The sequence below is a fragment of the Salmo trutta genome, chromosome 17 (assembly GCF_901001165.1).
Source record: "Salmo trutta chromosome 17, fSalTru1.1, whole genome shotgun sequence".
In the NCBI taxonomy this organism is placed as follows: domain Eukaryota; kingdom Metazoa; phylum Chordata; class Actinopteri; order Salmoniformes; family Salmonidae; genus Salmo; species Salmo trutta.
The window spans coordinates 51,131,712-51,156,136 of NC_042973.1; the positions used below are offsets into that span (position 1 = coordinate 51,131,712).

General features: G+C 42.7%; 1 protein-coding gene across 2 annotated transcripts in view; it reads right to left on the bottom strand.

Moving 5' to 3' along the window:
• The window catches only part of LOC115152363 (PDZ domain-containing RING finger protein 4), a 215,831-nt gene that overhangs the window by 98,791 nt on the left and 92,615 nt on the right, over positions 1–24,425 (bottom strand). The window contains exon 1 of one of the 2 annotated variants that reach the window (XM_029697156.1): positions 13,181–13,484. The exons of the other annotated variant lie outside the window; for it this stretch is intronic. Within the exon in view, the coding sequence (XP_029553016.1) occupies positions 13,181–13,249 (69 nt within the window). The 5' untranslated portion in view covers positions 13,250–13,484. Of the gene's footprint in view, positions 1–13,180; positions 13,485–24,425 lie in introns of those variants that run through there. 2 annotated transcript variants of the gene reach the window in all.

Consider the following 24,425-nt stretch of genomic DNA (forward strand, 5'->3'; position numbering starts at 1 on the left):
ATTACCCAGTCAGGTTGTAATTGTGCCTGGGAATTAACAGGCAGTGAGTAGAGGCTGATTGCTACAGCATCTCAGCACACTCTCCCAGGAATGAGAATAAATGAGCGGACCCTCGTCTCACACTAACAACAATCCTTCATTATGGCCATTAGACAGACGAACCAGAGCCTGATGAAATGGAACACTGAACAATAGCCACACCAGCCAATAGCCACCAGATTTTAAGTCTTCAAATATTTGTATCTGTGCTATATTATTGAGCTTGGCTTGAAAAAAGGAAGCAATGTGATAGCCCCCAAAGTGCAAACAACTCCCATATGGCGCTCAAGGTTGGCACAAGCAAATGCTTAAACAAGCAATCTCAAAGTGCTTAAAATGTTTTGAATAGTATTGAACCTACAGCCACATGAGACCCACTCATTGCAGGTTCCCATGACAACCCAAACTGCCTCGCTACATCCCTGGACATACTCGGCTGTGTACATCCTTGTAAAGTCAAGATACTTCCAGACAAATGAACATTGCTCTAAAGTGTTTGCGACGTGCTCCTTGCTATTTACTTCAACAAAATGTTCTATAGAAACTTTGAGAGGCACCTGAATGATTAATCAGATAGTGTGTAGTGCTGAAATCACTCCTCAAACATCCGTGCCAGGTGTTTCAAATCAAGATTTGTTTGTTTTGTCTTGTGTTTTGTATGCATTCAAATTACCAGGTGTGCTACTGTTCCAGTAGTCTATTTGCCATTGACGGGAGGCTCTGTAACAGTTCATTTAACACCCAAGCAGGCCTGGACCTCATCAAAGCTCAGGTCGGATAAACATGTCACAACACACGCCCACACACTGAAGCTACCTGCACATAGAGATAGATGAGAGAGAGAGAGAGAGAAGGGCGAGTGAGTGGAGGGGATACAACTCATTTTGAAGAGCCCTCGCGTTCGGTCAGCGGGGCTGAGAAGATGGTGGAAGGGGCGGTTCGGGGATTTGATATACGGCTGAAAAGGTCAACGCCGCTCTTATTGGGATAAGAAAGCGACAGAAAAGGAAAAGGTCAATTCATCAACTCCCTCTTAAATCCTCCTCTCCTGCCCGCGCCTCCTGAATGAGATTTAGTAGAGTGACTGATAAACCCCATTGACTTGATATCTCCCCGTAAATTTGCCAGGACCAACGTCAGTGGGGAGAGAGGAAATCCTTGCCATGTTGCAGGACAAAATAAGACAGTCATGTTATCTATAGTTACATTATCACTGGGGAGAGGCTCATCCTAGACAACAAACATATGAGCTATTAACAGCTACCATGCTCAGTGGCGATTTTAGCATGTACTTCTTGATGGGGGGGGAAGGTGGGATGCATGCCAGGAAAGCCACTACACAACACTAAACAACACTAAACGATACATTAATTGCACTGTAACGGTGACAAACGGTGCCCACAAACTGTTAGGGCCTACATAAAGCCGTACCAACAGCAGAGCTTTCTTTACATCACCATGGAGTGAATCCTTACCACTGCTACACCTGGTTATCAGCGGAGCCTTTTCTGGCAGCGAAACAGTTCATTCAGTAAATGAGGGTGAATGTAGTACGACATCCGGGAACTTTTGGCATACTAACTATATCCATACTATGACCAATAATAATACTATATACTCAATTTACATCACACATAGTGTGGTTAGTATGAGTATTCTAACACAGATAGAGACATACAAATGGGGTCCACAAGTTCATCTGACTCTGGGGAAGTAGATAAAGGGCCTAATAAAAAAAATGCAATTGTGTTCTTTGAAATACATCTTTTTGAATGTTACCGAAGAAATTCAAAAAAATTCTTCTTCTTCCAAGGGCATATACACTTAGTTTCAACCACTCCACAAATGTCTTGTTAACAAACTATAGTTTTGGTAAGTCGTTTAGGACATCTACTTTGTGCATGACACAAGTAATTTTTCCAACAATTGTTTACAGACAAATTATTTCACTTATAATTCACTGTATCACAATTCCAGTGGGTCAGAAGTTTACATACACTAAGTTGACTGTGCCTTTAAACAGCTTGGAAAATTCCCAAAAATTATGCCATGGTTTTAGAAGCTACTGATAGGCTAATTGACATAATTTGAGTCAATTGGATGGAGGTGTACCTGTGGATGTATTTCAAGGCCTACCTTCAAACTCAGTGCCTCTTTGCTTGACATCATGGGAAAATCAAAAGAAATCAGCCAAATCAGCCCCCAAAAATTCTAGACCTCCACAAGTCTGGTTCATCCTTGGGAGCAATTTCCAAATGCATGAAGGTACCACGTTCATCTGTACAAACAATAGTATGCAAGTATAAACACCATGGGACCACGCAGCCATCATACCGCTCAGGAAGGAGACGCGCTCTGTCTCCTAGAGATGAACGTACTTTGGTGCGAAAAGTGCAAATCAATCCCAGAACAACAGCAAAGGACCCTGTGAAGATGCTGGAGGAAACGGGTACAATAATATCTATATCCACAGTAAAACGAGTCCTATATTGAGATAACCTGAAAGGCCGCTCAGCAAGGAAGAAGCCATTGCTCCAAAACCGCCATAAAAAAGCCAGACTACGGTTTGCAACTGCACATGGGGACAAAGATTGTACATTTTGGAGAAATGTCCTCTGGTCTGATGAAACAAAAATAGAACTGTTTGGCAATGATGACCATCGTTATGTTTGGAGGAAAAAGGGGGAGGCTTGTATATAGTCTTATTTTTTTCTACTGCATCATTGATTGTATGTTGTTTTACTCCATGTGTAACTCTGTGTTTTTGTATGTTGTCGAACTGCTTTGCTTTATCTTGGCCAGGTCGCATTTGTAAATGAGAACTTGTTCTCAACTTGCCTACCTGGTTAAATAAAGGTGAAATAAATAAATAAAAATAAAAAGCCGAAGAACACCCTCCCAACTGTGAAGCACAGTGGTGGCAGCATCATGTTGTGAGGAAAATTATGTGGATATATTGAAGCAACATCTCAAGATATCAGTCAGGAAGTTAAAGCTTGGTCGCAAATGGGTCTTCCAAATGGACAATGACCACAAGCATACTTCCAAAGTTGTGACAAAATGGCTTAAGGACAACAAAGTTAAAGTATTGGAGTGGCCATCACTAAGCCCTGACCTCAATCCTATAGAACATTTGTGGGCAGAACTGAAAAAGTGTGTGCAAGCACCGAGGCCTACAAACCTGACTCAGTTACACCAGCTCTGTCAAGAAGAAAGGGCCAAAATTCACCCAAGTTATTGTGGGAAGCTTGTGGAAGGCTACTTAAAACGTTTGACCGGAGGTAAACAATTTAAAGGCAATGCTACCAAATACTAATTGACTGTATGTAAACTTCTGACCCACTGGGAATGTGATGAAAGAAATAAAAGCTGAAATAAATCATTCTCTCTACTATTATTCTGACATTTCACATTCTTAAAATAAAGTGGTGATCCTAACTGACCTAAGACAGGGAATTATTACTAGGATTAAATGTCAGGAATTGTGAAAAACTGAGTTGAAATGTATTTGGCTAAGGTGTAAACCTCCGACTTCAACTATATGACGTGTATTAATTAGACTTTGACTTTCAAACGACACGTCATTAGCCTCAAGGGGGTTCAACAAGGCCAGGCTTTTCTAGTGTTAATCACTGTCACGGAAGCCAATCAAAGCATGTCAGGTTTGCATTAGGTTACATGCTACATATTAAACACCAACAACAAAGGAACTTAAATGATAGCCTAACAATATGCTAATACACGTAATAGCCCATAGCCTATATAAGCTAGAACAGTGGTCACCAGACTTGTCTTAGTCGAGATCACTTCATGAGTCAAAATGCAAGCCTAGTGCAATTCTTTGCTTGGAGCGGGAGATCAAGTGCACCTATAATGTATTGTGTGATATCAGTTAAATGACAAATAACCTATATGGCCTAACTATAGCGCATGGGCGGAGAAGCACAGGGCAAAGTTATATTTCCAATTCAATAAAATTCCCCAAAATGATAGTCTATTTACATTGACTGGAAATCAATATTGTTTCATACATTTGCCTTTTTTCATATACAATAAGAGAGGTCCAATTTTCTCCATGTAGACCTACCCCTTACTATAAATAATGTAGAGACCCTTACATTTCAAAACTCGAGTCTCAGGCTATATGATAACACTGGTAATAGGTCAGTTGTTGTAGCCTATTACTTGGCACATCGGAGCATAAATTGAAATATATATATATATAATACTACCATTCAAAAGTTTAGGGTCACTTAGAAATGTCTTTGTTTTTGAAAGAACAGAATTTTTTGGGTCCATTTAAAATAACATAAAATTGATCAGAAATAAAGTGTAGACATTGTTAATGTTGTAAAAGACTATTGTAGCTGGAAACGGCTGATTTTGTTTATGGAATATCTACATAGGCGTACAAAGGCCCATTATCAGTAACCATCACTCCTGTGTTCCAATGGCACGTTGTGTTAGCTAATCCAAGTTTATCATTTTAATTATGTTAGCACAGCTGAAACCTGTTGTTCTGATTAAAGAAGCAATAAAACTGGCCTTTAGACTAGTTGAGTATCTGAAGTATCAGCATTTTGTGGGTTCTACAGGCTCAGAATTCTTCTGAAACTCGTCAGTCTATTCTTGTTCTGAGAAATGAAGGCTATTCCATGCAAGAAATTGTCAACAAACTTTTTCTTTCAAAAAACAAGGACATTTCTAAGTTTTGAGTGGTAGTGTATATATTTCACTGGACAGATGGTCATGCAGAGGGAGGGAGAGAGTGCGAGTCAAAGTAGAGAAGCGTGATTCATGATTTCTAAAAGTGTTGAATAAAAACAGCATTGTATTGCTGATCGTTGTCTCTGAATGTCCTGAAACTGTGATCGATATAGAGGGGGACTGGAGGCCTTCATGGCGAGATCACTGATATCAAATAACTTGGCATTGATTCAACGTCCCATGCTTATTGTAGACAACAAACACATATTGTTTCTGCTATAGACAACTACTGTATCTAGTATAGCTATTGTACTACAGTATCATTTGTATTATCATCCTACGAATGGCTCTGCCACTGCATTCGGTGAACATTCACTGTATATTTACAAATGCTGTGTGAAATATATGTCAAATACTTTAAAGGGAATGCTGTATGAGCTCTGTGGTTCTGTATTCAGTGTGAGCTCTTGGTTATGTAATCCACTGCAGTAGTCTCTCCTCTAGCAGAGACCAGAGAACTACTGTGTGAATAATACCACACGCTTCAGGCTGAGACGGGGAACAGGGAGAGGTAAATATTCCTAGTTTGTAAACAACTGTGCAACTACGGTTGAATGGTGGGAACCCGATTACTGAGATTTACCGGGATTTACCGCCCAAAACCATTCCCTTTTCCGGCATAAATATCTGAGAGAAACCGATAAATCATAATACATTATTTATATGAACAGCATTTGCGTGATATGGAACTGTTAAATGATATGCAATGTCTAAATATGGCTTCTCTACGGCCTCTGCATGATGAATCAACGCTCAGGGTGGGGACAGGCAGACCATCTCAGTATGGACAGGCAGACCATCTCAGTATGGACCGCAGTTCACTATGCATGTAGACATATCATCTCATCATGGTCACTTGTTTTCTGGTGACAGGTAGGCCTACATTTCCTGCAGCATAGTCTATGCTACAGTAATATGAGGACCGAATGTGCATCTAATTTACCCATCTCCATCTGGCTTTCGGGGGTCACCTTGTTTTTTAATTGTAAAGATTATAATAGTTTTAATTGCAGCTGCAGAGTTTTAAAGTAGCCTATCATTCGAATATCATTGCTTTAAATCAGTGCACGCGAGCGCACTCTCTCGCAGTCTTTCTCTCCTTCTCCATCAACTCCATTGATATCCTCTGTCTCTTGTGCAATATGCAAACACCTGTGCCCCCCCGCTGGCCTTTCTCTTGGAGTCCCATGCAGGAAAAGCTAGACTAGAATAGCTTGCTGGACATAATTGTTTTAGCATTTCTTATACCAATAGACTATTCGAAGAGGGATGCAAGCTCTTTTTTGCTGAATGTTCAATACAGCAGCCAACAGAACTCACAGGTAGTGTGAAAGAAGAGCGGACACGTGATGGTGGTAGGCTATAGCAGTTATTTTTTCAGACCCATAACCATTCAATCTTCGTGAAGAGAAGTGAAAGCCTTCTGCATCTAATTCTAGTCCTATATCATTCAAGTATATCATTACAAGGATAAGGACAACGAAACGTTTTTCATTTAACTGTTGAAAGCGAGGAAGGAATGAAGCAACAAGAGAGAAATATTATGAAAGGTATATATGCGTCAGCCTACTAATTATACAAATTGACCCTATTATATTTCAAAATTAAAATCAAATTCGCTAGCCTATACTTGTAACTTTGTTAAAAAACAAATAGCCTACTGGAGCTTGTTTCATTTGTTTACCTGAGAGAGCATATAGCTAGCTACAATACAACTTCTATGTTTTTCTGTCATGCGTTATGTGCAGTAGCCGATATGTATTGGATAACGGCAAAATCATTTGGTTTCTTTGGGGGGATGGGTTCATTAAATGTCGTTAATGAAGGGCTCATAACATTTATTTAATATGTCTCATCAGGCTCAGGTAGCATCGGGTTTGAATTGTCATGCTGATCAAAGCTCTAATCAAATCCAGACATTTATAATGCTTTATAACGCTTTTGAATGACACTTCTGGTTTTGGCGGGAAATGCCGGGTTACCGGGCAGAAAAGTGACTTATTCTAGGGATGAAACATTCGTAAAATACCGGGAAAATGTTCAACTCTAGCCCGGGACGTATCTCAATATTTTTCCATTGCCAAAAATGAAAACGCAAAGCAGACCAAACTTGTCGGTCCTTTACAAACCTGCTGTATGTAAAATATTTGTGCGACAGCTTGGAAAATAAATACATGTGACTCTGGATGACAACATAATGATGTTTGTTTCCAACATTAGGGCTGTTTTCCTAAAGAACAGGATTTCCTTGCCACGATACTAACGAGTATTGCGATACTGGTACTGCAAAGTGGATAAAGATCAACTCCGCAACACAGCATATGTATTACATCTCATTTCCTGCCAGTTCTCGAACCAGAGAGAGTGGGGGAATTAGAGAGACTCCTTCCGATGTGAAGAGACATCCATTTGTGTCGCCAATCAAACATGGTGGAGGTGGATAATGATAGACCAGGATTCTGATTAAAACCAGGAGGATGAACTGCATTTAGAGCATTAGGCTGGTGACGGGATATACGGGATAGAAATATGGGCCTGGGTTATTCTCAGGTAAATGGGTGAACAAAGAAAAGGAGGGCCAGATTATATTTCAGTGTAATCTCTGGCTGGTGGACACAAGATCAATCAAGCTGCACATTTCTCCTGCTCCCCCCCTTTGTTCTCTCCTATCAATTTTAATGGTTGAGGGACATCATTCAAAAAAAAATGTAATGGGACAAGAAGATGGATGAGAACATTTGTAGCTAACAGTTTTGAGATAGAGGGAGGGAGGGAGGGAGGTGGGGTGACGGAGAGTCCTTATAGTGCCAGTGAAAACCATCACAAACACACCAACTACAGTATTTCCCCACACTGTCTGACCCCTTTTTAAAGGGGGTTCTCTTCATCTAATAGTCCCTCACAAGACACATTGATAACACTGCATCACTATTGGTTTTTGTGTGAGATATTCGGGCTTCCGAGTGGCGCAGCGGTCTAAGGCACTGCATCTCAGTGCTAGAGGCATCACTACAGACCCTGGTTCGATCCCAGGCTGTATCACAACCAGCTGTGTTCGGGAGTCCCATAGGGCGGCGCACAATTGGCCCAGCGTCGTCCGGGTTAAGGGAGGGTTTGGCCGGGCTAGGCTGTCATTGTGTTCCTAACTGACTTGCCTAGTTAAATAAAAGTTACATTTAAAAAAATATTGACGTGTTGAAGCTACCGAACTGTCTGTTCAAGCAGTTGGCACACAGCTATGACACTCATCCGAACAACACAACACAAGCAACCAGAGGTCTCTTCACAGTCCCCGGGTCCAAAACAGAGGCTGGGAAGTGCACAGAATTAAATAGAGCCATGACTACATAACTCTCTGCCACCCCAAGCTAGTAATAAAAACAGATCAAAGAACACCTTACTGCACAAAGGGGACTGTGAAGAGACACAGCCATTTTATATATCTTGTATTGTGATTTGCACTGTATTATGTGTTACAAATGCACGGAGGCTTGTTGTGCAGTTACACTGAACATCTTTTACTTCAGCTCAACATGTTAGCAACTCTTACACAACTCACTCATCCAACCCTCGCACCTCCGTTTGATCACAACGTGCTTGATACGTCCTTAAAGCAACAGTATTCAATACTCCACTGAGCTACGACACAGTATTACTGAACACAACACTATGTATTAGATATTTTGTGTATGTACTGATATGTAGGCTATGTGTGCCGTTTTTAAATGTATGTAGATCCGTCCTTGACTAATTATGTATTGTGTCATGTTTATGTGGACCCCAAGAAGAGTAGCTGATGCTTTTGCAGCGGCTATTGGGGATCCTAATAAATACCAGACTCCATTTTTATGTTTGACTTCTTGACCTGCATTGTGTGAGCCACCAACCATTCATGAAGCAAATGATATGAGGTGGTGCTGTACAGCAGCAGCAGAGCAGCGATGGAGCATCCTGCAACACTGGACGCTATGAGGTGAAGTTTCCCCTAGGTACAGGATCTTAACCATTTGTGGGGAAAATGCAAAACTGACCCCAGATCAGGGTCATGGGGAAATGTCACCCTGGTCCACAGGCTGCAGCACATGTGGTCCTCGAGTAGCGCTCCTGCCTCTTCCCAGAAGAGAACCTGTACTCCATACATCATAGAACTATTTGGAATCAACCTTTTCACCCAGGCTCAGATGGTTTCCGGATCTGCCTCATTTCAGCTCTGTCACCCAGAGACACCACTCAATCGCTCGCTAAGCACCACAGACGCCTAAATGCCAAGACAGCTTAAACATTACAACACATTGGTTGAAAAGTTCTTCATTTCGACATTCAGAAATCTAAAGAAGACAACTGCAGCATTACAATCCATTGCTTAAGCAGCTCCTCATCAAACATCTCGACACACCATATCCATAATGTATTTTTCATGATCCAATTTCTGGATGCAAAGAACAATCTCGTACAATCAATTTATTTCCTTAAGCATTTGGGGTAGAGTGAACATCTTTCCTTTTTTTTCATATATACTGTATCAGGGTCAGTTATCAGGAGGGGTTGTGCCTCATTGACTTAAAGCTGTTTTCCATTTCATTCCCAAACGCAGCAGACCTCGACTCTGCTCCTATCTACTCACATCTTTCAGAACTCATCATCATGCTCTGCTTTCTTCTAAATGGATTCGTTGGAAAGTAGGAAGAAATGGCCATTGGAAAATGACAAACAATCAACTCGGAGAAGGTGTTATAATGGTAGAGACACATTTCAGCTCTGGCGTTCATAACTTTGGTCATTCCGTCAGTAACGGTGACAGCTGTCTGTTAGTGTAGCCTAGTGGTGACATATTAACATTACTTTACACTCAATTCACTCAAGCTATTGGAATCACAATCCCCCGAGACCAAACTACTACACTAATGCTTTACTTTGATCCTAAGGTAATTCAGTTTGTACACTCCAATCATGGATATACCATAACAAGAAAGCACAATGGAAAACACTTTCATCTAAGCTAATGGAAGCTTACTGTAAACTACTATAGCAGACTGCTGGAACCCCATCATAGCCATTAGTCTCTGAGCTCCACTCTGCTCCATGTGCTGCTCCACTCATCAACATCTGTGGTGCTGCTAATTAGCCCTAAAAAGCCACACATCAGTGGGTCTGAGCAGCGGGCAGACATGACACAATGAGATTTTCAAAAATCTATACGAGCTCACAGAGCGAAGAAACTATGCTATTGTCTAGAAGAATGTATTTTTGGAGGTTTGGGTAGCCTACTGTGTCATTTGAAGGAAAGTAAGAGCTGTTAAGCATGCCAATAGGGTTCACATGTGTTTCATCCTTGTCACTGAAACACTGTCTTCACCAACAGGACAATCACTGGGAGGTTAACTACAGTGGAGGAGAGAAAGAAAGGATGAAGAGAGAGAGAATAAAAGAGAAAGCGAGAGAAAGAACGAACAAGAAATATAAAATAAATGATGTGGCCTTTCGGTCAGGTTCAGAGCCGATAATAAATAAAACGTTTCATCCCGGGGAGCCAGGCCCACCCAATTAGATTGAGCAAAACCAATAAAAAAACATTTTTGTTCCAAATGAGACATTATTTTTTACCTAAACACAATGAGATACAGTATCTTTTCAGGTCAAATGAGAGAGGGGAGCATTCTCATGTCAAACACCTGCAGCCCTGAGAGGAGAGAGAGTGAGGGCAGAGAATGGAGAGGGAGAGAGATAGCAACTGGAGAGAGAGAGAGAGGGGGAGAGGGGCAGCAAACAGAGAGCGTGAAAGAGAGGTAAGAGTGAATACAGCTCCCACAGCTCATGGGGTCAGTGCAGCAGGGATAGTGTCACAATTGTTTCTGAATGTGAAGAGAGGAGAGGGGAGGTGTGAGGGTGACCAACCACTGTGACTGACTCCTGCTCCTGAAATCAGCCTGCTGCAAGACTGGTCTCTCTCACGCCGGGAAGATGCTCTGCATAATAACAAAGGATTCCAGCTCTCTGTGTGGCATGTAGAGAGAGAGAAAGAGAGAGAGAGTGAGAGTGTGAGAGAGAGGGTGTGTGTGGGGGGGAGTGAAAGCGAGAGAGCAAGAAAGGTAGTGTGAATGTGAAGATGAAGCGTTGCCACTCCAACCAGAGAGAGAGCAAGAGAGAGCGTGAGACAGAGAGAGGGGGAGTGTGTCCTCCGTGCAGCGGAGCTCTCACAGACAAACACAGCGGGTTGGAAGTGTGTCAGTGTGTCTTTGTGGTCAGGAGGATACGTTTGTTATGACAGGGGAGGCTTGCGTACAGAGCTCACACACTGCAACAGCTAACCTAGTCCTCCATTCCTTCTCACGCTGTTCCTTCTGACACTCTTCTTGCTCAATACCTTCCTGTCTCTTCAGCTGTTTACATGATTCTCTATCCCATTTTTTTCAACAATCTTCCTCTGTTTTTCTTTCTTTCATTTTCTCTCTCTGCCTCTCTCTCTCTCTCCATCTCGTTCTCTCCTTTCTTCTCTACTCCCTCCTCCGTCTTCCCCTTCCTCTGAAAGTTTCAACTAGGTTTTGCTTTAAAGACAACGATTATTTACCAAATAGCTCCTGCATTACTTGTGCTAGTACAGAAACTGTCTGACGCTTAAAACTATCTGACGCAAGCATCACCTTCATTCATTCTTACAACGCTAATTACTATGACAACGCCCCTCACTTGAGTATATGACACAGACTCCAGTTGCACAGGACGAGCTGAGAAACGACATGCAGCGGTTAACACAGCTTTCCCCCTAACCAACCTCCTTATCCTCCTACTCTCTCGCCTCGCTCTCCGCTCCTATCTCCACAAGGGTAAAGAGAGACATTTCACATCTAATTGATGCACAGAAAGGTTTTATAAATCAGCTAATGAGGGCTGTGTGAAGACACTGCATGTTGGGGGGGGGGGGTGAGTTCAATGGTTGAGGCTGAGCTCCTCCGTTATTAGCCTGTCGTGAGATGAGGGCTGGAGGGGGGAGACTTGGGCGGGAAATAAGGGGAGAATGGGGGGAGTTTGAGGGAGATTAGGGAGACTAACACCACACGTTTACCACTGAGCCACATAATTAAAAGCTGCTTAAATATCGAGATCCACATACCGGTAATCAAAATGTTACAGTATGTGAGTCATGCTTACTAAAGCTTAGTAGTAATCCAATGGGTAGTTAGACCATCAACTCTTTGGTGTGAGACATACTTCCTTGTTTCTGCTTCATGCCTGAGTTAAAAAGTGTAAACAAGTCATTGTTTCTTGAAGACCAAAGCTGAAAGAGTAAAGTACTAGTGTAAATTGCCTAAGGCGCTGAACTTCAGTGAGATTGAGACAACTTGAAGAGAACGAAAACACATAGGTGTCTTCCAAATGAGATTCAGTTTTCCAATTGACTATAAACTCAAACATGCTCAAAGCACTCCCACACAAGGACAATTCTAAACATTCCCAACCCCAAACAACCTAGCATGAACACAAAAGACTCAAACAGTCCCTTAAATCCTAAACAATCTGCTACCGATCACACAAAGACAGACGACTCACTTTGTACAAGCCAGTCACAAATTGTTCAAACCCCAAATAGCATGTACCCAAACAAACAGCTTTTCACCCCTCAATGTGTGACACAACACCAAATTGTTAACAACCCAAAACAGACTGGACAATAAATATAACCAAACTGTTTAATCGCAACAGTCTGAACACTTCAAGTGTGCTTTTAGTACGACTGACTGTTCTACCTGCTCTCTGACTGAATGAATGGATTCCACTCCACTCTGACATATCTAAAGCGCTCTTATGACGAGGTGCTGAACTCATCGTCAAAGCTCTCCATAGCTGGAAACACACAAGTCTGTCTCTCTTCTCTCTCTGTATTTATCTCTCACTCTCTTTCATGATGTGAAGCACTTTGTTACGTGTATTGAAAATCGCTATACAAATAAAGTTATTCATATTATTATTTGTCTCAGCTAAAATATCTCCTGTTCTCCTAACAGGTAAGCTCGAAGGAAGCTCTCCATGCCTCTTTTCAATACACAGAGATGCTTTGCACACAGCAACACCATCAGGGCTGGCCCTAGCCTTTTGGGGGCCCAAAACATTTTATGTGCCTCCATCTTGATGGGGGAAGTTTTAGAGTTCATTTCCTGAAATAGACACATCTTGCGATGGGACATAGAGAAAATGTAGCAATTTTAAAGCAAGGGGCCCTAAGCGGTCGCTTACGTCGCTTACGCCTAGGGCCTGCTCATCATAGACAGCGCACATCACACACCATCACAGAACACACACCGTACACACAAACACACTGACTGAATGGCAGCGACCGTGACAGTGAGACTCAGCGGTGTCGGTATCCTCCACTCACCTGTGCGATCTCATACAGCAGCTTATAGTGTTCCTCTCGTTTCTGTAAAGTGCACAGATTGCAGCCCATTCTAATCGTCGTGGCAACGCCGGGCGTCCAATCGTCCCCGAGCGACAGCAGCAGCAGTGGAACCGTACGGACAGGGGGTCACCCTCCAGACCGGTGCACCCGTTCTCATCAGTCACTCCGTAGTGGGCATCTCGCACACACCACACATTGACACACTTTGCAAACGCACACCCTCATACACACCGAGCCAAGGATATGCAAAGCTCCAGCGTGGTCGAACAGAAGCAAGCTCTAATGTAAAGCACTGTAACGGATACAGCAGAGGGAGCAGCTGTGATAGTAATGGTAGCGGTTTCAGCATCAACCGGTGCCTTTCTCTCTCTCTCTCTCTCTCTCTCTCTCTCTGTCTCTCTCTCTGTCTCTCACACACTCACACACTACACGCTGGAGTTGTGACTCCCGCTCACCGAGAAAGACACTCCCCCTTTTCCTTATCAGTTCACTTAGCCTTGGTGCACATGTCTACACAGATAGCTGCTCATGAATAAGGAGGTAGGCTGGGTTCATATTCATGAGGGGGTGTGGTCAGGGGGAGGGATCTGGTGAGGTAGGAGGGTCGTGGTGCCCAGCGTGTTGGCTCATTAAGATCGAAGAACACTTACACAATGAGGTTCCTTTGTGTGAGCAGCACCTCGGAGGAGGCTGAGCAACACTGCATTCCCGCTGAATTATACAGAGAGAGAGAGTGAGAGGAGAGCTCTCACGAACTGATCATAGAGAGTAGCCTCATCAACAGAGAGAGAGCGGAGGAGAGAGGGAGGCAGAAAGGAGGAGAGAGAGAAGGATATATAGAGAGAAAGGAAGAGAGAGAGTGAGGGTGAAAGAGAGACATGGAGAGAGAGAAGGGGAGAGAGAGCGATTGAGAGGGGGAGAGCCGCTTAGAACACAGAGAGTGGAGGATGACGACGAGGAGAGAGAGAGACTGAACTGATCACAGAGTAGCCCGTGTAATACTCGACCACAAGCTTCCTATTTGAACAACCCAGTAATAAAAGGAAAGGTCAAAACTCCAAATTAAATGCTAACAACTTTAATGACTTCATGGAGCTCTGGACACTATGTGATCAATATGTACTGTACACACACCGTGTGGGTGAAAATAGTGTGTATTTCTATGTTAGCAGAGCCTAATGTGGAGATAAGACAGTCAACAGTGTAATGGATATTTCTCAGCCATCATAAAACACACAGCATATTTACCTAAATCGCACAAGCCACGACCATCTGACAACACAGTCACACTAAATGACAGATTATAGTCACACTAAATGACAGATTATAGTCACAATGAATGACAGATTATAGGCCGCTGAAACAGTTGTGGATGGCACTCATTGTTTTACGAAAAATAAACAGCATATATTAAAAGGTTGTGTGATAAAATAAATTGCATGTTACAGTATGTATATATATGTTAAATGATAGATCACAGGTCTCAGAAACAGTTATAGATGGCACTGATTGTTTTGCAATAAAAAGGAATGGAGAAACAGCCGGATTGAACAAATCAATTATATGGTATACAAGCGGGTAAATACATGACAATAATATCAAATGATGTTATTGTTTTAGATACATATCACAATTGGATGCTTGAGCAAATAAATAGTATGGTATAGCTACCGGCGGAGAAATACCCCCAAAACATATTGTCAGTAAGGGAGGCCGGAGAGACTTAAAGAAGAAGATGGATAAATCGCTGGTTTCTCTCAAACTGCGATAATTACAAGACAAAAGACCTTAGCGCGGGTATCAGCCACGGTAGCCCTGCCGCTATCAGGAAGCTCGTCTAACGAGCAGTAATTGTTAATAAATTGGGCCTCGGAGCCGTCAGTGTGTGTGAGTGCGTGTGTGTTTGTGTGGCTATAAGAGTAGATGAGTAGTGCTCATCATCTGTTGGCTACCGTGCATCCCACCCCCTGGGACTCCCTAATGCGATTTTCTGGGCTTTAATTTTGTCTGGAGGCTTGCCAAATATGCTTGCCAAATAGCTACCTACACTGAAAAAATATATAAATGTAACATGTTTCATAAGCTGGTGTTGGTCCCATGTTTCATGAGCTGAAATAAAAAATCCCAGAAATGTTCCATATGCACAATAAAATAAAAAAATCCCTGTTAGTGAACATTTCTCCTTAGCCAAGATAATCCATCTACCTGACAGGTGTGGGATATCAAGAAGCTGATTAAACGGCATGATCAGTACACAGGTGCACCTTGTGCTGGGGACAATAAAAAGCCACTCTAAAATGTGCAGTTTTGTCACACAACACAATGCGTCGTGTGGGCGAGCGGTTTGCTGATGTCAACGTTGTGAACACAGTGCCCCATGGTGGATGTGGGGTTATGGTATGGGCAGGCATAAGCTACTGACAATGAACACAAGTGCATTATATCGATGTCAATTTGAATGCACCAAGATACCGTGACGAGATCCTGAGTCCCATTGTTGTGCCATTCATCCGCCGCCATCACCTCATGTTTCAGCATGATAATGCACGGCCCCATGTCGCAAGGATCTGTACACAATTCCTGGAATCTGAAAATGTCCCAGTCCTTCAATGGCCTGCATACTCACCAGACATGTCACCCATTGAGCATGTTTGGGATGCTCTGGATCGACGTGTACAACAACGTGTTCCAGTTCTCGCCAATATCCAGCAACTTCGCACAGTCATTGAAGAGGAGTGGGGCATCATTCCACAGGCCACAATCAACAGCCTGATCAACTCTATGCGAAGGAGATGTCGCACTGTATGAAGTAAATGGTGGTCACACCAGATACTGACTGGTTTTCTGATCCACTCCCTACTTTTTTTAAGGTATCTGTGAACAACAGATGCATCTGTATTCCCAATCATTTGAAATCCATAAATTAGGGTCTATTGAATTTATTTAAATTGACACATTTCCTTGTATGAACTGTAACTCTGTCAAATCTTTGAAATTGTTGCATGTTGTGTTTGTATCACCATGCATAACCATTAGGATACACGCTTAATACTATACTACCCAACCATCCCCCTTGTTCCTCCAAATCACACACACACACACACACAAACTCCACAACACAATCCAGAAATCCAGCAATACCATCCGCTCCTCATTCTGAAGACACTGAGAGAGAAAGAGAGGCAGAGAGAGAGAGAGAGAGATAGACAGTGCAAGCAGCAGCCTTTTTGCAGTTGCCTGGCAATACCAAATCCATGAAAACCTGTTCACTAAAGTGTCAATTTGACATCAAAAGGGCTTGTTGTGAAAAAGAAAGACCAGAGAGTGAGAGAGAGCAGAGCAGAGCAGGGGGATACAATGATATTGCGTTTGGAGGAGAGGACCGGCAACTGGGTGCACACTAGCTGTTACAATGAGATGTAAGGAGGATGTGAAATGCAGAGGAAGAGAGGCTGGGATATTTAAGCGATAATGCACGAGAAACCGGTGTTTGGAAGACATATTGGCACGGTGTTGTTAGGCACGGGACAAAATTGAGGGCTGGCTAACCATGCCAATATATCCTCCAAACACCGGCTTCGAGGCCATTATCACTTTTATACAACGGATTATCAACATATTCAAACAATGATTTACATATTTTCATATTTTTTTTATTTAGCGGGCATCCCGAGTAGTGCAGTGGTCTAAGGCACTGCATCGCAGAGCTAGCTGTGCCACTGGAGATCCTGGTTCGAGTCCATCCTGGTTCGAGTCCAGCCAGCTGCGACCGGGAGATCCATGGGGCGGCGCCCAATTGTCCCAGGATCGTCCGGGTTAGGGGAGGGTTTGGCTGGCAGGGATGTTCTTGTCCCATCGCGCACTTGCGACACCTGTGGCGGGCCGGGCACACCGACACGGTCGCCAGGTGTAACAGTGTTTCCTCCGACACATTGGTACGGCTGGCTTCCGGGTTAAGTGGGCATTGTGTCAAGAAGCAGTGCGGCACACACGGCTCTCGATCTTCGCCTCTCCCGAGTCAGTACGGGAGTTGCAGCGATGGGACAAGACTGGATATCACGAAATTGGGAAGAAAAGGGGGTTTTGGTCAGCATCCCTGTTAAGGATAAGATACCCATCGGTCAGCCTAATGGTCTCTCTCATCAACCCTGAACCCAGGCCGATACAGTAACCTCTGCCAAAGGTCAGCGCTTTCCCTACATGAAATAAGCTGTCGGCTGTAGTATGGTCAGAGTGTTCCAGCGTGTCTTTTAGGGAAAAAATTCAAATCAACAGACTTGCCCAAAACACATCCGTGGTTGATTATCGTCCAGTACGTTTGGTATGTCTCCTCTCTTAGAAGGATTCCATTACATTCAGACTGTGCTGACATAACAACCGTACTAACACAAATGTTTAGCTTCAAACGGCCAAAATCGTATTTTCAAACAACCAGTTCTGGTTGTCCAACACTTTTTGATGCTGTGGTCAGTGACCCGTTAAGGTTAAGATGCACATCGGTCAGCCTAATGGTCCTTCTCAGTAGCCCTGAACCCAAGGCCGGTACAGTAACCTCTGCCTGCGGTCAACCAGTCAGCGGGCCACCTCTCAATGGGACGTGTCGAGTGAAGGATGACGTCCATAAAGAGCGCATTATGTGCATTGAGCACATTAAGAATGATACAAGTTCTCCAGTGTTAGTTTAATGGCTTTGGGTTTTACATTCTGGCACTTTGAATCTACATTAGATGGCATTTCAAGTGTTGCCTACGGATAGGTTCAGCACATTATACTAACATTTAGTAAAAACCATTAGCTAAAACACATTCTCACAAAAGTGTATTTCTGTCCTGGGGTGAATGGTCCCATATGTGTTTGTGTTGCTTAAAACAATATAAATTACGAGAAATCGTCTGCATACGTGAATACAATTGTGTGTATCTTCATTACAATGTCTAAATAACAATTAGAATCTGCATTTTGTAATTAGCTAGTATGCAGTTACTCATGATAGTGATTTACAACAGTATTTCCGTCTGGTTTCCATCCTTGTCCTTTCTCTCAGTCCACTGTCCAGCAGTCATTTATCACAGGGCTGCACTTTGCCTGCCCGACTAGAAAAAAGGGTCTTTCGTCGTGTTCCCAGTCCCAGTTAATAGGGCATGCCTGCATGGGCATGGGAAAGCCATTCGTTTTCCTGTGATGGGCCTATTTCTATTTCGAGGTTTCTTCAATTCCATTTCTGACAAACTGCTATTTGAGCCTCACCTTACACCTTGAGGTACAACCTTCAGCCAAGTGTATAATTCAGGCATAAGGGTGAGGTGTAAACTCTCACACACATTTACAGGACACACACAGGCAGACAGGCAAACACACACACACACCAAACGCCCACACTCACGTTTCTGATACGCATGTCCTGACATTTTTCAGTGACTAAGCTACTCAATATGAGGCTCCATTTTGCCCTCTCCTCTTCTCAGCTCCAGAAACAGCCAAAGCTCTTGAGTTTCCGGACAATGTCCTACTCCAACATGCAGAGATCAATAAGATCAGTTTGATTAAACTCAACACTTAGCACAGCTGTGACTGTACGCAGGTTAAATATGTTAAAAGCATGTCATTACCAGGGTCAGAAGGGCAGTGGGAGGAGGATCCGAGAGCCACACGTACATGTGAGGATTACGCAAGGCACATACGCTTGCATACGTACGTGCGCCTCATGCACGCACACATACATATGCACGCCGCACGCACTCACACACACACACTTGCTAAGAGCACTCCATGCAGATGCAACATAGATGTAGACGTTTGTTTGTTTCCAAACAACACTTCAAGATTTTGGTAACCTTGACAACAAAACAAACACACACACACACACACACACACACACACACACACACACACATGAGTAGTGTGTTATGTGATCGCAGGAGAAGATTTCATAAGGAACAGTGGTCGTACGGTTGGTTCTGTCTCTCTATGCCACTTACTGTGAGGAATATCAAGTATCTCTATGCCAGTGGCGGTCGGTGCTGTTTAAGATTAGGGAAGATTTTATGAGCATGGACTTATTTCTATTACAGAATATTGGATGATGGTCATTTATATTCCATTCACTTAGCTCAATGTAACATCGATAGGTTTAGGCTAATCCACAATACTGGAAATTTGCCTTATACCCATCATGAGGTTGATACAACTCATACGAATTAAAGTTTATAACATAGGTGCACAAGTCGAGAGACAAATTGGAGTTATCAAGGTGACAGAAGGTGCCCTTCAATACCGCCTTGCACACTCTTGCCTGCATCTAGCTGATCTGGGTTGTAATCATTCGTTTTGCATCTAAAACAAGAGTTTCTGTTGGACAAATTCCAGTCGGTCCCTCCCCATTTCGTTCCGTTTGCTAACTTCTTATGGCTTGTGGGCAGTATTTCGACATCTGGATGAGAAGTGCCTGTTACTCAGGCCCAGAAGCTAGGATATGCATATAATTAGTAGATTTGGATAGAAAACACTCTAAAGTTTCCAAAATTGTTAAAATAATGTCTGTGAATATAACATACCTGATATGGCAGGCAAAAACCTGAGGAAAATCCATCCAGGAAGTGGGATTTTTATGATGAGGGTATTTTCAATTGAATGCCTATAGAGTATCTAATGGGTTAGGACCAAGATTGCAGTTCCTATGACTTCCACTAGATGTCAACAGTTTTTAGAAATTGTTTCAGGCTTGTTTTCTGAAAAATTAAGAAGGAGACCTTTCTGTAAGTGGACTGTAGAATCATGCAGTGCTGGTTTGCGTGCGTGACCGATTGCGCGCCCTTCGTTGTTTTTCCTTTCTATTGAATACGCTATTGTCCGAGTTGAAATATTATCGATTATTTAGACAATTGACAACCTGAGGATTAATTAAAAACATCGTTTGACATGTTTCGACAAACGTTACCGGTTCTATTAGGATGTATTCGTCTGCATGTTTTGACCACCTTTGAGCCACTGGATTACTGAACAAAACGTGCCAACAAAACTGAGTTTTTGGGATATAAAGAGGGACTTTATCGAACAAAACAAACATTTATTGTGTAGCTGGGACTCTTGTGACTGCAACCATATGAAGATCTTCAAAGGTAAGTGATTAATTGTATCGTTATTTCGGACTTTTGTAATTCCTTTACTTGGTTGTAAAATGTTTGTATGCTTTTGTAAGCGGGGCGCTGTCTCAGATAATCGGCTGGATTAACAAGAAGTTCATCTTTTAAGCCGATGTATAACACTTGTATTCTTTATGAATGTTTATTATGACTATTTCTCTATTTTGAATTTGGCGCTCTGCAATTTCACCGGAAGATGTCGAGGTGGGTCGCTAGCGGAACGCCTGCGCCAGAAAGGTTAAGAAATGTTTTGCAACAGAATCGGCGGAATGAATACACCCCTGATCACCCGCACTTTCATAGCAGCTTCCTTTAGCTTGTGGAATTCAGTGCACAACACAACAGCTGTCTGTAACCAGGCGCAATAACCTTTCCAAGCCAAACCTTCATACCATAACTGCTAACCATATTAACATTATAGTCAACAAACTAGAACGAACGCATTAGTAAACCCACAATCCAATCCATGTATACAATCACGCAGTAGATCAACTAGATGGAGCCGTGGGCCAATTTTTTGGGCTGGTCGGGGGGCCAGAACATAATTACAGATCAATTGTAGACTGTAAATTTACAGCAAGAATCCCAAACAGATAAACAGCAAAAAAAAGAAACGTCCTCTCACTGTCAAGTGCGTTTATTTTCAGCAAACTTAACAAGTGTAAATATTTGTATGAACACAAAGATTCAACAACTGAGACATAAACTGAACAAGTTCCACAGACATGTGACTAACAGAAATGAAATAATGTGTCCCTTAACAACTGGGGGCCAAAATCAAAAGTAACAGTCAGTATCTGGTGTGGCCACCAGTTGCATTAAGTACTGCAGTGCATCTCCTCCTCATGGACTGCACCAGATTTGCCAGTTCTTGCTGTGAGATGTTACCCCACTCTTCCACCAAGGCACCTGCAAGTTCCCTGACATTTCTGGGGGGAATGGCACTAGCCCTCACCCTCCGATCCAACTGGTCCCAGACGTGCTCAATGGGATTGAAATCCAGGCTCTTCGCTGGCCATGGCAGAACACTGACATTCCTGTCTTGCAGGAAATCACGCACAGAACGAGCAGTATGGCTGGTGGCATTGTCATCCTGGAGGGTCATATCAAGATGAGCCTGCAGGAAGGGTACCACATGAGGGAGAAGGATGTCTTCGCTGTAATGCACAGCGTTGAGATTGCCTGCAATGAAAGCAAGCTAATCCGATGACGCTGTGACACACCGCTCCAGATCACGATGGACCCGCCACCTCCAAATCGATCCCGCTCCAGAGTACAGGCCTTGGTGTAAAGCTCATTCCTTCAACAATAAATGCAAATCCAACCATCACCCCTGGTGAGACAAAACCGCGACTCGTCAGTGAAGAGCACTTTTTGCCAATCCTGTCTGGTCCAGCGATGCTGGGTTTGTGCCCATAGGCAAAGTGCACTGATGGAGGGATTGTGCATTCCTGGTGTACCTCGGGCAGTTGTTGTTGCCATCCTGTACCTGTCCCGCAGGTGTGATGTTCGGATGTACCGATCCTGTGCAGGTGTTGTTACACGTGGTCTGCCACTGCGAGGACGATCAGCTGTCCGTCCTGCATCCCTGTAGCGCTGTCTTAGGCGTCTCACAAGTATGGACATTGCAATTTATTGCCCTGGCCACATTTGCAGTCCTCATGCCTCCTTACAGCATGCCTAAGGCACGTTCACGCAGATGAGCAGGGAACCTGGGCATCTTCTGTTTGGTGTTTTTCAGAGTCAGTAGAAAGGCCTCTTTAGTGTTCTAAGTTTTCAAAACTGTGACCTTAATTGCCTACTGTCTGTAAGCTGTTAGTGTCTTAACGACCGTTCCACAGGTGCATGTTCATTAATTGTTTATGGTTAATTGAACAAGCATGGGAAACAGTGTTTAAACCCTTTACAATGAAGATCTGTGAAGTTATTTGGGTTTTACGAATTATCTTTGAAAGACAGGATCCTAACAGAGTCCTGTTTCTTTTTTTGCTGAGTTTCTAATATTTGACTAAAACATAATTTCAAACCTTGCTTACATTTGTATACATTTCTTTATTATGTGTGGGAATACTTGGGAACAGATTTTCCAAATTAAAATCAGTTTGAGCTGTCCGACAATGCTCAGAAAACATGGAGTGACAAATAAAACCACCCCGGGCCAAATTCGCCTCGCAAGCCACCAGTTGGGGAACCAACTGTCAGTTTCGCAGTTACACTGGCAGGCCCCGGTGGCAATAAATTAAGAAAACTGAAAGCTTAAATCAGCTGCATTAGCTAAGAATGTGAAAGGTAAACTAAGAAAACAAAATACAAAAAAAATTGCTCAATCTCTCTCTCTCTCTCTCTCTGCTGCTTCTCCTTAATTTTTTATAAATGTATAAATTAATTAATTAACTAATGAAATATTGTCTCTCTGAGTCAACTACTCACCACATTTTATGCACTGCAGTGCTCGCTAGCTGAGCTTATGCTTTTAGTTCTAGATTAATTCTCTGATCCTTTATTTGGGTGGACAACATGTCAGTTCATGCTGCAAGAGCTCTGATAGGTTAGAGGCTGTCCTCTGGAAGTTGTCATAATTACTGTGTAAGTCTATGGAAGGGGTGAGAACCATGAGCCTTTTAGGTTTTGTAAGGAAGTCAATGTACACGGAGGAGGACGGAAAATAGCTGTCCTCCAGGCTACACCATGGTGTTACCCTAGAGATTGCTGTTGAGGCTACTGTAGGCCTTCATTACAAAACAGTGTGTTTTAATCAGTTATTTGGTGATGTGAATATATTTAGTATCGTTTGATCAAAAATGTATTCATTTTTTTATATATATATTTCTTTTTCTCTAAAATTCACTGAGTTGGATGGTCCTCCCCTTGTTTCTCTGAGAAGCCGTGTCTGCTCTATACTCCAGTGACTTGCGACAAAAAAAACATGTTTATTATACAAGACATTGATGTATCAGTTGTGTGGAAGGTATTTCTCTTTGGTGTATTGGCTTTGAAGAACGGAATTCAATTTACATGAATTGAATATCCCATGGAGCTTTCAGATGTGACGCAAATGTGACCTGTATGTGTGTGTGTGTGTGTGTGCGTGTGCGCGTCTGTGCGTGTGTCAGAGAGCCCTCAGACGTAATATGTGTGGCTCAGATGTCACAGCAGTGTACCAGTCTCTCTTCTGGGGCATACCGTGGTCTGATTTAGGATTAATTAAATGGCACTCTCATTTATGAATGAATCATCAACACAGCCCTACCAACTACCAGCTGTGACAGTCCTGATGGTATTCCTTCCAACACACACACACACACACACACACACACACACACACACACACACACACACACACACACACACACACACACACACACACACAGGTGGGTGCTTCAAAGCCAGTGTGTGTCCAGATCGTGCATGGGAAGCCAACCAAAACATGTTTCTCAATGACAATAAATAATTAAAAAGCCTTGAATCATTAATTTATGTGGGAACGTGGCCATGGATATAAATAGCTCATGGATACACAGCCTTGCATGTTAACATTTATAATTTTGTATTTCAGGCAGTCAACATAATGGCCATCTAATTCATACCCTGTACACTCTTAGAAAAAAAGGGTTATTCCGCTTTCTCCATAGGAGAACCCTTTTTGGTATCAGGTAGTGCAGAATCATCTGTGGAAAGGGTTCTACCTGGAACCAAAAAGGGTTAAACCACTGATTATATGTATCTGACTGTCATTAAGCATTTGAACAGAATAGTATGCATTGAATTATAATGTCTTTCTACTATTTCAATGGATGGACAATGATTTGATACCAGCTTGAATTCAAGTAAACGATCTGATTAAACAGTCATCTTGTCATGTTATTTCATGCCATTAAGAATGTGTCGATAGAAAGACAACATATAAGTAAATGGCAACATGTCAGGCAAGAATTCCAACATCATTTGGTTAAAACTCATTTCTCCACTTCACATGATTTTGGATTACAGTTTGTCCATGGGTCAACATTTCCTCGTGAGCCATGAAGAGCCCCAAACATACAGAGAACACCGTGAGTAAACACACCGCTCTGCTCCCTTTG